Source organism: Thrips palmi, unplaced genomic scaffold, assembly GCF_012932325.1.
Source record: "Thrips palmi isolate BJ-2018 unplaced genomic scaffold, TpBJ-2018v1 HiC_scaffold_4, whole genome shotgun sequence".
Taxonomy (NCBI): domain Eukaryota; kingdom Metazoa; phylum Arthropoda; class Insecta; order Thysanoptera; family Thripidae; genus Thrips; species Thrips palmi.
The window spans coordinates 10,565,756-10,583,243 of NW_023144631.1; the positions used below are offsets into that span (position 1 = coordinate 10,565,756).

Genomic DNA, 17,488 nt, shown 5'->3' on the forward strand with positions numbered 1-17,488 from the left:
GGGCGGTGCGGGGCGGGGCGAGGCGGGGCGCAAGGTGTTAAACGTGATTTGAGGGGACGCGCAAGGATAACTTGGGGGCCGAACGCCCTTCCTTGCCCCCGCCGTATTTATCCATCGGCCGAGTGACAACTCTTTCTGTCGATTCACGCCCCGCCCCGCCCCGCCCCGCCCCGCCCCGCCCCGCCCCGCCCGGACCGCGCCACGGAGACCTTTTCCTCCTAAAAGGCAGCGGGGGAATCTCCTAAAAAAGTGTGAGATAGGTGTGCCTGATTGGTGCTGCCCGCGCCGTTGGGACCGAGAGACAGCCGGGGTCGGCGCGTCGCCCTATCTGACCCGTGTGAAACCTTATCAAGACAAGGAAGACCCTTAGGGGTCCGACCCTTCCGACCCCTCGGGGGCGTCCCGTGGACCCGGAGGGCCTCGACGGGGACCTGGCGGCCCGTGGCGTCACCCCGACAGTTGACGAAGTGCTTCCGGCCACGTCTTCATGGTCGTGATGGTCTCGGAGGTCCGGAGCGCGGCGCGCGGCGGTCGAATCGAAGGTCCGGCTGCAGTAATTGCATCGCCGAATGCCTGTGCATGCGCGAGCACACTGGAAGGCAGTGCAAGGCGCACCGACAGTGCACCGGCCGTGCGCACTCAGGCATTCCTCGGCCCTTTCTCCTATCGGATTAATTGTCACCGCCCGGCCATGCCTGGCCGGACGGCCGTAAAGGCAGAGTCGTTTTCGTCGCTCCGTCCCCCTCGCACCCACGGGGCGTCCCCAGTGGGCGCGAGAGAGACAGAGGACTCTCGGAATCAGTCTGCCGCCGTCCTCCCCGGCCAGTCCCCGTCGGCCTGCCCCTCGGCCCACGGCCCGGGGTCAAGACAGGTAATAATCTCGATAAGTGTGAGCCCATTAGGGTTTCCAGGTCCCGGAGTGGATGCTGCCATGCTTGGCCATGCTGCTGCGCTGCGGCGTGCCTAATTTTATTGTTGTTTTGATTGTCTCCCTCGCAGCGCGGCCCCGTACCGAGACCTCTCTCTCTCTCTGTAGATGAAGTGCCTCACGGAGACACCTCGCTGTGCTGCCGCTGCTGCCGCTTTTGTGCTCCCGACTGCGTGTTGTGATAGAGACGTTGTTGTTACGGGCGATCTAACGGTTTGATCTTTCTGGTTCCAGGTGAGCTTGACGCGCCAGCTTGACGCGCCAGCGCGCCGCGGGTTCGCAATCGCCTCGTGAGTTACGCGTCACTTTATTTTTTTCCCGTCCCGCCGCCTGGCTGCCTGGCACGGTGCTGCCTGGCCGGCGCGCGAATTGGCCCGGGACCCGGTCTATAACCCGCTGCACTTGCGGGCTGGCCGGGCGCAGCCGGGCGCTAGGCGACGCAGCGCGACGCGACGCAGCTGACATGTCGCCGGGGCGCATCTTGGGTTACTCCCGGAGCATTAGAGCGGCCCGGCGGCCTCGGCTGCCATCCGGCGTATCAGGTTCGCCGATTCGGTTCGGGAGTTAATCTGCAGTGGATCTGGCCTGGCGGGGCGGGCCGGGGCGGGCCGGGGAAGTGAAATGTATCACTTAGGTCGTTATCGCGGTCGCCACTACGGCGCGGCCGCGCCAAGGCTTAGGCAAACCGTAGCCCGAGAAAAAACGCTCTCGCGGACGTCGTCGTCCGCCGTGCTGTCGAACGGGTAGCTGGCGCGGCGCTGGCGGTGCCCGAACGGTCGAACCCGGTCCGGCCGATCAGTGTGATACTTTCTCTGGGACCGCCTCGTCGCCTCGTCCCGACCTCCGCTGGACGGACGGTCCCTCGGACGGTCTCTCGGACGGTCCGCGACGCGGCGACCAGGACGACCAGCGCGACGACGACGCCGGACTGCCGGACTTTGGACCGGGCGGCCTAAGGTGGCCCCCTCCACATTGCTCTCCTAATTGGGTTCACCGGGCCGTCGTGGACCGTCCCGGAGCCCCCGGAGCTCCCCGTCGGGGCCGGGCGGGTCAGGGGGCAGGCCAGGGGGCCCCCGCCACTGGCCGGCCGGCCGCCGGACACCCGGGGACCACTTGTCATGCCGTCAAACCGGACGGGACGCGTCCGACGGCCGAAGCGGCGAAACCGCAACGAAAATGACGACGGCCGCGCGGAAAACGCGCCGCAAATCGAGCGAGCGAACGCATTTTTGGGTGAGTGGCAACCCTAGTCCGAGCCGCGAGACGTGGGGGGCCGGCGCGAGCGCGACCGCGGGGGCAGGCTATATATAGGGTTGCCACTCGGCGCTCTGCTCGGCCGGCCGTCTAATTGGACGGGATGAAGCAGTCAGCACGGCGATGACGGTTTCCCTCGTTGGGCCCGCTGCCCTGGCACCGCCCTGCTGGGCATGCCGTGGGCATGGGTGATCGACCAGGCCGTAAAAACGGCCGGGCCGGCTCGGCTGTCGCATGGCTGTCGCCGAGGTCAAGGAACGTGGGACTGTCGGACTGGTCCAGGCGCTCTCCAGCTGTATCGCCCGGGGATCTGATGGTCGCCTTATCGGCCATCCATCTGGGCGACGGAGAGGACGAGCAGCGCGACGTGGCGCTGCATGGCGGGGCTGCAGAGTGGCGACGCCCTTGGCGCCAGCGTCGCGACGGCTGGCTCGCGCGGCCTTGGCGGCAACGCGGGGCAGTGCAGCGGCACTGCAGCGGCAGGGCCTCGAGGGCCTCGGCGGCGTGCCGCGCAGCCCACCCACCCCGACAGTGGTGCGGCCGAGTGGGCAGTGCGGCTCGGGGCAGCTCTTGATCGCCCCAGATTGGAGTGGCGATCACGGCCATACGCCACGCCACGCCGCGGCTGCAGATCGCTAATTAAAACGTCGGCCGCCACGCCCCGCCACGCCCCGCCCCGCCCCGCCCCGCCACCTACCAGTGCAGTCGCTGCTGCTGCCGCTGTCACCGTGTTGCCGCCAATTGGAAGTTCGCAGTGCGCCCGCCGCCCCGCCGAGCCCCGCCGAGCCTGGCCGAGCCCCTCCAAGGCGCGTTGCAGGACAAGAAGCAATTAATTACCTCCTCCAGACAGTTGGGCTTCTGCAGCCGTGGAGTAGCCCCTCTCTGTCGCGCGCTCTCTCTCTCCCTCTCGCGGTGTGGCGCGCTGTGTACGGGGGCGTGATGGGGCCTCGGGGGCCCTTTCAAGCGCGTCTAGCCACACACACACAGACCCACACACTCGCAGGTCGCGGGAGAGGTCAGCCCCGCGGCGCGGTCGGCGGTCGGCTCGCGTGCGTGGTGTCGCGTGGCGGTGGAAATGCTTCGAGTAAACGATTTGAGTTTTCCTCTCTCCGGCTGGCCGTCCTGCTGGCCGTGGCGGTGCACTGCACGGCGGTACGCTCCGCGCTCGGACCTCCGCACCGCCATCATGTTTCGTAATGAAGACATCCACGACTCGTAATTATATTTTGGGGCTCCGGAGCGCCGCGCCGCCGCGCCCCGCCATGAGCTCCATGCTCCATTAGGGCCTGATGACGCGGACGGACGCGGACGGGACGGGCTGTCGGCCTCTCTGTCGCTCTGTGAGGTACCGGCTTGGGTACCGGACCGGCGCGCCGGCCTTGAACCTCCAAGTGTAACAGAGAGCGGAAATCGATTCCCAAATTGAATTATTCCCGTTGTTGCCAACAACGCCTCGCCTCTCCGCCTTCCAGCCGAGGTCCCACGGGACGGTTCGCGAGATGTCCACGCCACGCGAAGGCAGTCTGTCTCTCTCGCACTCAAGGGGCGTCCCGCGTAAAGGCGCAAGAGAGACAGAGCGACGAAAACGACTCTCAGAATCAGTCTGCCGGTTTTATGGGCGGCGGTGGTGGCGCTTGAAAGTTTTTGACTGGAATCCAAACTGGAGTCTGGGAACGGAGAGAGATGGAGAGGGAGAGCGGTGGCCAGCGCGCCATATTGCCCGCCCGTGTTCCAGCGGCAGTTCCAGCAGCTCCAGCAGCTCCCAGTCCGTGATGGATCGGAATAATTTAATGAAGAGGCGAGCTGGAGCCTCCAGCGCGCTCCAGCGGCCCGATGCCTCGCTCTGTCTCTCTCGCACCCCTGCGGAACGCCTGCGGAAGCCTGCGGAGCGCCCCATGAGTGCGAGAGAGCAAGAGAAGCACTGCTTGCAGTGGAGGCCCTCAGTGGCACCACACGGTTGTACGCCGCGGGCAGCGCTCGGGGCCCCAGCTGCATTATTAGCTTTTCCACGTTTTACGGAAAGCCATTTCGAGCGTGGCTTTTGTTTCGCGGCGGAGAATGGCGGTGTGCCGAGGGCCGGCTCCCCGGCCATCACCATCGCTGTCACCATCACCATCGCTGTAACCATCACTGTCGCCATCACCATCGCCATCACCATCGCTGTCACCGTCGCTGTCACTACCGCACCCGCCGCCGTCGCCCTGAGGCCCAAGGGTAACTTGAACGCAGGGCGGGGCTGAACCGCTGCTGTGCTCTCCCGAAATCAGTCTCTGCGACTGTACAGGACTCGTGCTTTTGCTGTTTGCGCTCCACGCTCGCTCGGCTGGCCCCTGCGGGTCATCCTCTGCTGGCCCCCGGCTGGCCGGTCGGCCCACGGCACTGCGCTGTATATGGACGTGGGAAAGTCAGCGCGGAGAGGCTCCGCTCGCCTTGACTCGGGCACAAAAGTTAACGCGAAGCCGGCGCGGCGCGCGCATGGCTTGCAAAGAGGGCCGTGTGTGCACTGTCCAGAACACTGCTGCCCGGAAGACAGTCCAGCGCACTGTGCACAACCGCCGCGCTGTGGCTGAGCGGACTGGAGAAACGAGGAGCGGGTCGTCGTCGGCCAGGGCCTCGGCCAGGGCGAGTGGCGAGTGCGGGACGAGCGGATTAATCAGGATGACGTCGAAGGGGACAGGCGTGACCGCCGCGCCCGCCCGGCCCGGCCGCCGGGTTTCAATCTTTCCAATCCCGATTTTATTTTTTAATTTCTCACTCCGGCGGGGACGGCGGCGACGGAGGCTGAGGTGGTTTCGGCGGGGGACGGCAGAGGCTGCGCGCTCCGAAAATGTGCTGAGGTCACGGTGTCCACGGCGTCCGCTGCCCCGGTCGAGGGGTCACGGCGCGGGGACGCCTCTGCGGCCTGCCCGCCGATCGGCGTTCAGTGAGGCGTGGCGAAGAGGCCGACCAGGACGCCGCGGTTGTGTCCCGGATGGCTCGTTAGGCTGGCCGCGACCGCCCCGCCCCGCCCCGCCCCGCCCCGCCCCGCCTTGACTCGCGTGATCAGGTGTGTGTGGCCACGCTTCGCGGCTTCGCCACGCGTCCAACTTTCTTCCGGCGATCCGATCCGATCCGTCGCGGAACCAGATCGCGGCGAAAGGTCAGTGCTTGGCCGCCACGCCGCATCGCCGGCCGCCATCAAACGGCAAGGCAAAAAAGAAGGGGAGGACGAACCAGGCAGTGACACTGCCGCCACACAGTGAGCCAGAGACGCGTTTTGAGCTCCCAAGTCGCTAAACAGGACTCGAACCGAGCGTGTGACCCCACTAATGGATTCCTCGTTCGGGGAGCAATCCATTGGCGGGGTCACACGTTCGATTCGAGTCCCGTTTAGCGGCTTTGGAGCTCAAAACGCGTCCGGGGTTTCGACCGCCGTCGTTCGGTCTTCTGGTCCACTGTGCGCCGCCGCCGACGGGAGGCGAACCCGCGGCGCGGCGCGTTCAGAAGGGGACAGTGCGGCAGCTGCAACGGATACACGCTCCTCTGCACCACGCCCCTGCGGCCGCACCGCGCCGCCGCCCCTAGGAGAAGGACCCCGAGGATGACGTTGGCAAAAGGCACTGACACAGGCCGGGCCGGGCCGGGCGGCACTGGACAGGAAACTTGGGTGGACCGGCGAGGAATTATATAATTAGCTCTTTCACCTGTGGCAGGCTGTGGCTCTTTGAGGGAACAAGGGGCCCTGATGGGAAGGCGGCGACGCGGCTTCCCACGGCCAAACGCCTTGCCGCCTTACCGCCCGGCAGCAGGCCGACTCCGAGAGTCGTTTTCGTCGCTCTGTCTCCCTCGCACTCATCGGGCGTCCCGTATAGGTGCGGGTGAGACTGCGACGAAAACGACTCTCGGAATCAGTGAGCAGCGGTGGCGGCGGCGGCGGCGACGCCCCATGTGCTCGCCGGCCTCGTTGTCCTCGTTGGCGCGAAGGAAGCACACTGGGAGCACCGCGACGACCTTCGCGCTGCCCACGCCGCGCCACGTCCTTCCATTTCAATATCGCCTCTCTTTATCGCTGCCATATTTTTATGCCTTTTTTATCTCTCTCTCTCTCTCTCTCCTCTTGATCGGCTTGTCACCTTTATCATCCACCCGATCGACAGCGGCTCGGTGTGGTGACTTTGACGCTGCGTGGGCGAGTCCGGCAAGTCGCCCAGCTGACGATGATTTTTTTTCAGGTGTTGTTGTTGTCAAGGGTTGTAGTGCGCAGGTGACCCGGCCCGGCAGTGCACTACCGCGCGACCTCGCCCCACAGCGGCCCGGCCGGCCCGGCCCCGCAGAGCACAAGCTATAGGGCTTTGTGGTCATTCAAGTGCCAGTGGCGGGGCGTGTCGCGGAGGCCGTGCCCTGCATGCCGTGCCCTGCTTGGCGTGCCCTGCTTGGCGTGCTCCGCGAGCGTGCAGCTATTTAGCCGAGCCACTTTTCAGGCTTAGCGCCGAGTTTGCCGGGCTTGCCGTGCTCGCCCCGCTCGCCCAGGGACTTTGCGACGGATTTTCTTGGCGATTTCGACTCCGGGTCGCTCGCCCCGGCTCCACGGCGGCAAAGTACTGTAGTGCCCGTTGCATGACGCGGTCCTCGTGTCCGCGACTAGACAAGCAGTGACACTGCAAAAACAAAATGGCTTTGATGTCACGCGCGCGCGCGCTTTTTAAAATCGCCCTTGTGTAGAACCGCGCGCACGTATAGCGCATTGCACTCCTTAATCGGTCACGAATGCGATGTACTTCGCTTTAGCCGAGATTATATGCAAAAATAAGAAGCTCTCTAAGATAGCGTTTCATAATGGACTGAAGAAAGCCGTTCCCCGCGCAATTACTCCCTCTAGTGCGCCTCTTAACGCTGCGCGGGTCCTGGCTACGCCCCTGCATCTAGCTATGCTTCTAGCTACGCCCCTAGCTACGCCCCTAGCTACGCCCCTAGCTACGCCCCTAGCTACGCCCCTAGCTACGCCCCTAGCTACGCCCCTAGCTACGCCCCTAGCTACGCCCCTGGCTACGCCCCTAGCTACGGCCCTAGCTGGCTACGTCACTCCCTTCTTCAGGCACACTTGCAGTCTGACGCGTGAACCGTGACAGTCTGCATACTTGCGTCGTGTTGCAGTTAGAAACGGATAAATGCACTCAAAAAAATCTTTCGAAAAAGAATAAAAACTGCTTGACTAGGCGAATGGTCTCTTTAAATGTATTCCTAGGAAGTTTCGTTGATTTCACGCGCCGCACGCGCCCAGTTTTATCATTCCTATTCTCTCCCCTTTTCTTCCTCTTTTCCAAGTTTAGGTTGTGGTTTTTATAAATTGTAGTATTTCCGGTCTCGTTTCGGGTGGCCTGCCCTGGGCTGGACCGGGCTATCCAAGGCCGCGCCCTGTATAATGCTATTCACGGCTTGGCGATGCCGTGCCGTGCCTCGCCGTGCCTCGCGGCCCGTGGCGCCGCTGACCCCTCAAATTGCTAATTAGCGAACGAACGCACGGTGCGCCGCCGTGCGCGGTGGAGAGTCCGGTGCGCTCGGCGATGATGGACTCGACGGCGCGGTGCTCTGGCACTGCCTTTTTCCGCTCTTTAGTCGCGGACGCCAAAAGTCGGGCCGCCGTAATGGGTAATTGCCACGGGCCTCTCTGGCTGGAGCCGCTGCTAGAGCACTAGAAGCTCTCCGGGTGGCTCGGGCTGGCCTGCGGGGATTTGCATACGACGCGCTTGTCGCCGTCATGGAGTCTGCCTCCGGCCGGGCCGCGCCGTCGTGAGGGCATCCCAGTGTGTCGCGGTGTCATGGCCCCGTCCTAATAGCTTTATTAGCCGCGGGAGTTCACGGCCACGGCCTTGGACACGGCGACACGGCCAGGGGGTCGCCCACGGCCCCGGAACCGCCAGCATTGTCGCCGCCGGGCGCGCGTACGCCGTGCAGGCACGCCGGCGACGCGCGCGGCTCGTAAAAAAATTAAAAATTAGGCGGTCGAAATCCGCCCGGTGCTTTACCACACTACTCCGTTGGTTAATTGCGGCGAAATTAAGTTATGCCGGTGATAACGATGGCGCCCCGGAAGCAGGCTTGGCTTGCTTCGGCTGGCCGGGGTCGCCGTTTTGGCCGCTTCGGCGACGGGCTGGGCTGGGCGGCTGCCCCTTGCAACGTCGCAACACTGGAGCCACATTCCAGGGTTCCCCGGCCATGTGAACCCTGGAGGCCGTTTATAACCTATATATATCTCGGGGTATGCTAATGCATTGCCCAAGCCTGCTTGACCTGCGCTTCGGGATACAATGACCCATCATACGAATTAGAGCACGCACACACACGCACGCACGCGGGGGGATCTTAATGACCCTTATTCTCTTTCGCTGATGACCACGGCGCCATAAATTATGACCTCTGCCCCCTCCCTCCCTCTTTTCGCCCGGGAAAATCGCGTCGTGTTTTGGTGGATGGCAAACGGGTCCACCTTGTGGCTGCCCTGCCGGCGCTGCCCCGCTGCCACCATCATCGTGAAGGTGCAAATTGGCGAGGCAAGCCATGGGCAAGCCGATGGCCCTGTGTGCGCGCGCGTCTGCGTCAACTGTCTGTCACTTATGATGCCAGTTTCGGCTCAATCGCTCTCCGTCGCCCGGGATTGCGTCAAGTGTCGGTGTCCCCGGCGCCTCCCCCCCCCCCCCCCCCCCGCCTCCTCGCTGGAGCAGAAAAAGAAAAGAAAGAAGAACCGGGTTCACGGCTCATGACCACAACTCATCCAGGAAAATGGAGCCGAATCGGCCGGGCTCGCCGCTCTCCTCTGTTACTCTAACAGCCCCGTCAGTGCCGCCACTACAAGTCGCCATCTCCTCCTTCTCCTTCTTCTCCTCCTCCTTCTTCTCCTCCTTGTTGTCCCTATCTGGCGCGGTGGATCTCCGGCCGGAAAGCGGCGCGGTCGTTGTGGCTGATTAATTGGGCTGGCGAAAAGGCATTAGCGAAAGTGATTAAAGACTCGGTGCGGAGCGGCCAAGCAGAGTGGCAAGCCGAGAATTTGGAGCGTTTCGCCACTGTGGGAAAGGCAGGCCAAAACATCTTTTTCGTTTTCTCTCAATGGATCTGTATGTGTGTGCGTGTGTGTGTGCGTGAATGATTGGAAAACGCGTCTGCAGCCGACACTTTAGGGGAGCAAAGAGTCCTTCCTAAATGAGGCTGACACGCACTCCTCGACTGACTAGTGTTCGTGTTCCGAGTTCCTCTCTCTTTCTCTCTCTCTCTCTCTCTCTCTCTCTCTCTCTCTCTCTCTCTTTTTCTCTCTCACTCACTCGCTCAATCCTTTCGCTCCTTCTTTTTTATCTTTACTCCCGGAGTGAACTGTGACCTCCGCTACCTAAACAAAGCGTCCTGTGATCAGCTCGTACCGCCTGGAGCCGCCGCAGCCCCCTCTCCTCTCCCTGTCTCTCTTCCCTCTTCCTCTCTCTCTCATCCTTTCGCCTCGCCACCACTGACTCCCTCCTCCTCCTCCTCCTTTCGTACCTCCGTACTTTGATCCGATAGCATCGCTTTTCTTCACTTTTTTCCTCTCCCTCTCATCTTTACTTCCTCTCGTCACTTTTGTGCTTTTGTCACATCGTCACGCCGGACTGCTCGCGTTATGATTGTTGTTACAAAGTGACAAAAACAACAACAGCAACACTCATGGACCAGAGAGAGAGAGAGAAAGAGAGATAGAAAACCAGGGACATCGATCATGTTTTTTTTTTGTTTTTGTCCGCCATTCCAGATCGAAAGTTTGTCACCTCGGCGAAACCGCTCCGCGGTTGCGGGGGCCATAACTGAATGGCGTTGTAGTCACGAAATTGGATAAAAAATAGAAGCCAATCTAAAAAAGACGGTCCGGAATCGTTGATCAGGACGACTTGGACCTGTACGTGTGTGCGTCTGTGTGTGAGTGTTACAACGCCGAAGAGAGATGTGGATCTGCTGGGCCGAAAAGTGGCCAGCAAAAAAATCTGTTGCTCCAAAGTTTTCTTCATGTTGCTGGTTTGGTCTGCGGCTCGGTCTTCGGCTGAGGAACTTGAAGTTTGTTCATGAAGTCAAAAAGTTGTCAAATCGCCACATTTTTCCCGCTGAAATTTTGCCTAAACTCACTAAATGACATCACTGCCTGTGTCTCGTGTCTCAACGAGCGGCGTGACAAATATCGATAAATAAACAGAAAGGCACAATGAAGGCTCCGCGGCCACGCGTTTTCCGCGGACGGTCCGTTTCTTGGATCCTTTGGTCGTGAGGGATGGATTGGACGTGTCGCGTGTCCCTAAGCGGACCTCGTAAACTTTGGATCCGGTATGGCCTGGCGGCCTGGCGACTCGGCCTGACGGCTTGGCCGCGGTGCCGCGGTGCGCGCGCACGTCTCTACGTCTCATTGAAGGCCCACTTTGAGCGGGTCGCGGGGGCACGGCGGGGGCACGACGTGTTCGACGCGCTGCCCCGTCCACTTGTAGCGAAGGGTCAATAAATTTCCCTGGCCGCGCTGCTCTGGGGTCTGCCGCCTCCTGGTTCCGAAGGAGGATCGCTGTGTCTCCGTCGCACTCGCGGGGCGTCCCGGAGGGGTGCGAGGGAGACAGCTCGACGAGACGGTCAGGTGGACGCCGCGGAGTGCGGCACTGCAGCGCGGCCTTCGGGCCTTCGGTCGGCCGAGCCCCGCGGGCCTGCCGAAGGTTCATTCCGAACAGAACAGACGTCGTCCGTCTCCCTCGCACCCCTCCGGCGCGCCCCGCCAGTGCGACAGAGACAGAGCGCTGTTCGGGACCAGGCTGCTGTTGCTTTCGCCCGGCAATCGTAAACGTCGCGGCGGCGAATTTTTCATCGCGTGGCGGCGTGGGCGGCGCGGGGCGCCGGAGGCGGTGCCGAGTGTCGAGGGCTGTCGTGCGCGGCGACGTCGCCGATCCGATCCAGGCGGCCGAACTGGCGCTCTGGCGCTGCCGTGCGCGTGACGGCGGCCCGCGGCGTTGTTGTCTCGTGCGTGAACGGCCAACGGCACCGGCCTGCACCGGCCTCACAAAGCCAACGAAACCTTCGGCGCCGGCCTCTGAAATTGAGTTGCTCCACATGCAGTGTAGTGCCCGCGCAACGCCACGCCGCCGTTTGGCGCTGCAGGGCTGCGGTGCGCTCCGAATGGGCCCCCGCCTGTCGCTGCAGTTCATGTCGCTCTGTCTCTCTCGCACCTCTACGGGACGCCGCGCGAGTGCGAGAGAGAGAGGGAGGCTGTCGGAATCAGCTTGCAGTGTCACCTGTCCGCGGGGACGGGGAACACGCCGGCAACGGCGTCGGCCTGTCGCGGCACACGGCGCGCTGGTTCTATTTCATGTCGCGGTCACTGAAAAGACACGCTTTTCTCGTCGTCGGCGTCCTGGCGGCGTCCTGGCGGCGGCCCGGCGAAAGCCGAACAACGGCGAACCCTGCCCCGGCAAAATGAGACGCCTGATTGTTTCCGATGTTTCCTCTCCTTCCCCGCATGAATGAGTCGGGGCTTGGCCCTTCCGATTCTCAGCGCGCTTTCTCGCTGGGACGACGGGGACGTCCGACGACCGCGGCGTTATGAGGAGGCTGGCGGCGCGATGGACGAGGCCGCCATTCCGAGTCTCTGTCTCTCTCGCACTTTTGCGGGACGCCCCACATGAGTGCGACAAAGACGGAGCGACGATGCGATGCTTCGGAATCAAGTCTGCTGACCGGCCGGCCGGGTAGTCCTGGCAGTCCGGTGCCCTGCCCGCGGCGCTATGTAGGGAGGGGCAAAGTCGCCAGGCCAGGGCAGCCGGGGCAGGACCTCGAGTCCACTCCAGTCCTCTCGGATGGAGAAGCTGCAGGCTGCCTCGCCCTCTCCTGCCCAGCCCGCCTGCCTGCCTGCCTGCCTGCCTGCCTGCCTGCCTGCCTGCCTGCCTGCCCTGCCATCGTTCCGCGAACTGGTCAACTCAACTATCGAGTTCCGCTTGACATGGTTGCGGCTCGTGCGGTGGGGCGTGGCAGGGGGAGGGGAGGGGGGTACTGACCCCGCGACTTGACCGTCGTGTCAACGGGTGTCATTACCCTGCAGCCTGGGCTTCCCTTACAAGGACCGCGGCGCTTCGCGAACTTTTTTCTTGTGTCTGGTGCGCGCTGCGTGCGTTTGAACCCGCGACCTGACTGTTGTGCTTCTTGTTGTTGCAGGCGGGCAGCCCGAGTCCGAGTCGAGCGGCGTGGCCAGCGCGGACGTGCTCCAGGCGCGGCCGCAGCTCGTGCCGCCGTCCGCGTCGTCCATGGCCTCGTCGTCGTCGTCCTCGCTGCGACCCTCGGCCGCGGCCCTGGGCGGCGGCGCCAGCGCCCACCGCAAGCGGCGCTCCGTGCCGCGCTCCTACGACAGCCCCACCACGGCGCTCAACGGCGCGCGCTCGTCGGTCAAGTCGGAGCGCCTGTCCCCCAGCGGCAGCGTGCACGGCCTCCACGACAGCGCCTCCACGTCCTCGCTGTCGCGCAGCGGCACGCCGTCGTCGCCGCCCGCCTCCTCCATCGGCCACCCCGCCGGCGCCAGCCCCGCGGCCAGCCCGTCGCGCAGCACCAGCAACAACAACACCACCACGCTCAACAACAACAACATCAGCAGCCACCTCAAGGCCATGGAGGACAGCGTCACGCACAACTACAGCGAGTTCATGCGGAACCTGGCCGCCAAGTACCAGTACGTGCACCCTGACGAGTGAGTATCCAATTCGGCGTGGCGTGGCCGGGCAGGGCGTCGTGGGGCCGCGGTAGGAGTGACCGCTCCGGGCCGCGCGGCCGCGCCCGTGTTGGGATCCCGTCCGGCAGCGGCCTGTCCCGACAGAGAAATACACATAAATAAGGGCGCAGAGCGGAGCAGAGGCGGGGGCAGCCCGCACTGCAGCCTGTCGGCGGGGTGGGGCGGGGCGGGGGCTTAAGCAAGTCGCCAATCGCGAATTCCGTCTCACTCGGAGACTGTTTGCAGTAATTTTATTAACATGAGTAGCCGCCTGCCGCCGCCTCGCGCGACTCGGTCGGTAGCTACGAAACGTCACGTCGGCGGCGAGGACTTGTTCCGCCGTGGGCCGGCGGGGCCGGACGGCAGTGCGAGGGAGAGGTCCGAGTCGTTCGAGTCCGTCGGGGCGGAGGCGGGCGGGGACGTTTTCCGGGCCGGTCAGTTGGAATGCCCTGGCGCTGCTGCTGCTTGAACGGGGCGGGGCGGGGCGGGGCGGGGGGACACGGTCCGAGGGCAGGACCCCGAGAAAGGGTCAACGCGGAGGGCAGGGCGCGGTATCGCGAAACACGAGTTCGCTCTTACGATCGGCTGCCACGGACTAGAGGCTGGACTGCTGGACGCAAGGCTGGACGCGGTACACGGGGAGTGGCCGCGCGGCACTGGAGCCATGCCGGAGCCCTGGAACGCGTCGTCCAGTTGTCCAGTGTGTCGGCCAGGGCACCGCGGCGCCGCACATTCCGGAACCTTGAGGAAGGGAGGGACCACAGCTGCATTGGACGCAGCGGTCGCTGAAAGTCAGGAAACAAGACTGTGTAGGCTACGCGAGAAAAAGAGTTAGTACGTACCCCTTCGGTCGGGCCGCTCCACCTCGCGCCCCACCCCACCCCGCTGCGTCAATCAAAGCGCTCAATGAAGCAACGAGCCGGCCCCGGGAAGTGGCCGGTCGGCCGGACCTTTGAATCCGGTAACGAGGACTGACCGGGCTTTGTTCTTGCTTTGGCAGGTTCTACAGCGCCACCCGCAACGGCTTCCCCGCCGCCCTGGACCCCCGCTTCCCCTACAAGGCAGGCGCCGCCACCTTCCTGATGCCGCCGCTGGGGCCCCTGCCCGGCGTGGGCGTCCCCGGCGTGCCCCCCGGCGTCGTGTCGCCGCTGCACCACCTGGCCGCGCCCGTGAGCGCGCCGCCGCCACCCGCCCCCAAGGACTCGGCGCCCGCCACGTCGTCGCGGAGCAGCGGCGGCAGCAGCCGCAGCGCGGCGTCGGACCGGGACCGGGATCGCGACCGCGACCGGGAGGACCGCGACCCCGCCGCCACCAACCACAGCGACGACCGGGCCGCGGCGCACAAGCCGACCGCCAAGTCGCCGCCCTCGTCCGCGGCGTCCGTCACCTCGGCCGTGTCGGACAGCGCCACCAGCCTGCTGTTCTCGCCGCTCTTCTCGGGCGGGCTGCCCGGCACCCTGCCCGGGGCGCTGCCAGGATCGGTGCCCGTCATGGACATGAGCTCGACGCAGGCCCTCGTCAACATGGTGCAGCGCTCGCACCAGAACCAGCTGGAGACGTACCTCAAGGGCGCCATCAAGAGGCCGGCCGAGACGTCGCCGTCGCCGCTCAGCCCCCTGGACTTGTCCTCGGCCGCGGCGCCGCCCAAGAAGAGCCGCAAGCGGGAGGGCGGCGACCTCTACGGCGTGGACGCGCTGCTCGGCCTGCCCAGCAGCCTCATCCGCAGCTCCAAGGAGCGGCTGGCCACCAGGACGCCGCCGTCGCGGGCGCTGTCCTCGCCCCGGCTCGCCGCCGCCCCCGCACCCGCCTCCCCCGGCCAGGCCAAGGGCGGCAACCCCCTGTCGTGCAGTGCGCTCTGCTCCACCTCCCCGGGCCACGCCACCGCCGAGGGACCCTGCACCACGGACGCCGGCGCCGCCTCCATCCTCCACTGGAGCGTCGGGGACGTGTGCAACTTCGTGGGCTCCATCGACCTCTGCGTCGAATATGTCCAGGTGAGTGACTGCTTTATTCCCCGTTGTGTGTGTGTGTGTGTGTGTCTAGCCGTGCATTCCTCGCGCGCGTGCGTGGTGTAGCCCCGAGGGGTCTAGTCCGTCCCTTGGAGGAACTGGTTCGTTTATGACGAGCGTCGCGAACGGACGCCGCGCCCCGCCAGCAGGCCGCCAGGCCGCCACTGCAATTTGGAGCTTCGCGCTCCGGGCAAGGTCCGAGTCCAAGGTCCGGCCCGGCCCGGCCCGGCCTGATCGGTCTATTGACCCCGCGCGGATGCAACCCGCCGCGCGTCGTGGGTCTATTTGATCCGACGGCCAGGCGGTTCGGAGCGGGCCGTGGGAAGGGCGTCGGCGACGAGACGCACTCCGGCGGGCTGCCCTGGTGCAGCCTGGCCGCCCGACGCCCGGCGGGACAATGCTGCCGAGTATTGGGAAAATGATTGTAATCTCTGGCGCCCGCCATCGGCGTGCCATCGGCCATCGGGGCCAGTGACTTGACGAGAAAGGCGAGGAACCTCGTTGAGGCGCCGCCGCGCGGCCGCGCCGCTTTTAAAATTTATGCCATTTTCTTGTGGGGCGCGTCGCCGCCGTCGTGGCCGCCGTCGTGGCCACCGTCGTGGCCGCGCCCCCGTTGCGTCAGTCTCTCACGGCCGCTAAGTGGCCGCGGCGGCGAGGCGGAGAAGCGCGCCGTCGTGGTGGCGCCCTCGTTGCGCGCCGCTGGAGAACAAGGAGCAGGCCGACGGGCTGATCAGGGACTCGGACACCGTTGACGACGACGTGCAAAGTGCACGGCCCTGAGGTCTATGCGTGTGAGGCTGACCCAAGGCTGCGAGTTGGAACCCCCAACTTGGACTTGTCCACCAGCACCTTGGCCTGCTCGGCCTGCTCGGCCACGGCGAGATACGCGATGCGTTGCCGGCGTGCACTAATGTGCCGGAGGCCCCATTACAGTGGCGCAATTATCTAACCGCGCCGCGCCTCGCCTCGCCTCGCCGCGCTGCCTGTCCGCGGGTCACGCTACGCGCCGCCACCGAACACGCCGATCCGAACACACCAAAAGGGCCGGCAGAGCGTTGCTCGAGAAGGGCGGGGCCGGCCGGCTGGAGCGGGCTGGAGAAGCTGGAGCGGCGCGGCTCTGGAAGTCTGGAATCGAAGGGGCAAGGGGCCGACCACTGTGCCGGACTATTCCAGGTTGATGGCCGAACATGAGCCGTTCCAGCAGGCTGCCCGTCCCGGCGTGTGTGTGTGTGTGTGTGTGTGTGTGTGTGTGTGTGTGTGTGTGTGTGTGTGTGTGTGTGTGCTTTGGCGCGGCGCTGGCCAATCATTGGAAACGTCATTGTGATGAGGACACGCCGCGACGACGCCGCTGCCCTGGCAAAGACATCCATGTCAGAGAGAGCGGTAAAGTGGTGCAGCGCGGCGGCACGGCGGTACGCACTGTAAGTACGCAGTGCAGTGGACGGCAGGCCGGGCCGCCGCTTGCAAAGTTGCATAGCACGCCTCTATTTCGCCTTCGCCCTGTTTCTTGCGCGGCCGGCCTAGTTCCGCCTGCCCCGCCTGCCTCATCGCCGTGTGTTTGAATAATGATAGGTGTTCCGAAACTACCTTTAGTGCGTGCGTGTGTGTGTGTGCGCCGCACCTCCATCCCTAATAGTCCACGGGCCGTACAAGGACCACGGCCGCGTGGACCTCTGCCGGCCTGTACTGCACCCATGGGAAAAGGGACTGGCATGGCCGCGGCGCCGCGGCAGCGAGCTTTCCTGGGAAACACCGCCACCGCGCGCGCGTTCGTGTCGGCTTCCTGTTGGCGGTGCTGGACCGCGTCGCCCTGGCCCCCGGTCCGCGTCCGCGTCGGCATGGCGTCCGCCCGGTAGCGCCTCGCCTTGGACCCCGCCTGCGCGGACACCAAGACACGCAGACGGCGGCGGCGCTGGGCGGGGCGTTGCCGGTCGCCAGCCAATCAGAGAAGGCCATTCGCTGGCGTTCGAATTAGGCGCGATTTATATCGGATCGGAGAAATCGGCTGGCACGCCACTGGCACGCCACTGGCACGGCGTCGAGGCGCGTAGCAGCGCGGGGACAGGTTCGGCACCGCGGCCCGTAAGTGACGTTTCGGTTTTCGTCTCCGCCGCGCCGCCGCCGCCGCCGCGCCACTTGCAAGCAGATTATCGTATAAATAAATTGGGCTCGTGCTGCCGTCGCCTTGCCGCGCTGATTATAATTCTGACCGGACCAAAATGGCCGTACGTTTTCCCGGCGTGTCGGGCCGGCGCGAGCGCGCGAGCCTCTCGCCTGGCCGCGATATCTCGGATCTGGATCGATACATCGACGATACATCGACGCCGTTCCGAGGCGTTGATGGGAGGGCGTAGCGGATTTAAGCCGCCCAACGGTTTTCATCCGTCCGCCGGCGACGGCCTCGTTCTCGTATATTTTCCTCTCGAATTGTTTTAATCAGTGAAAACGCTCTTTGGGCAAAAGTGCACGCAACGCGCGGCGGCCGCCGGACCGCGCGGCTGTTCCACGTAATGACCGCCCTCTGTCAGGTGTCAGGCGGGCAACAGTAGCGCGGCACCTCGCGCTGTCTCT

At 64.6% G+C, this 17,488-nt stretch overlaps 1 protein-coding gene across 1 annotated transcript in view; it reads left to right on the forward strand.

Moving 5' to 3' along the window:
* Positions 1–17,488, forward strand: part of LOC117649642 (mucin-5AC) — a 100,731-nt gene that overhangs the window by 19,021 nt on the left and 64,222 nt on the right. Inside the window, exons 3-4 of the mRNA XM_034392548.1 lie at positions 12,362–12,887; positions 13,909–14,902. Of these exons, the coding sequence (XP_034248439.1) occupies positions 12,362–12,887; positions 13,909–14,902 (1,520 nt within the window). The remainder of the gene's footprint in view (positions 1–12,361; positions 12,888–13,908; positions 14,903–17,488) is intronic.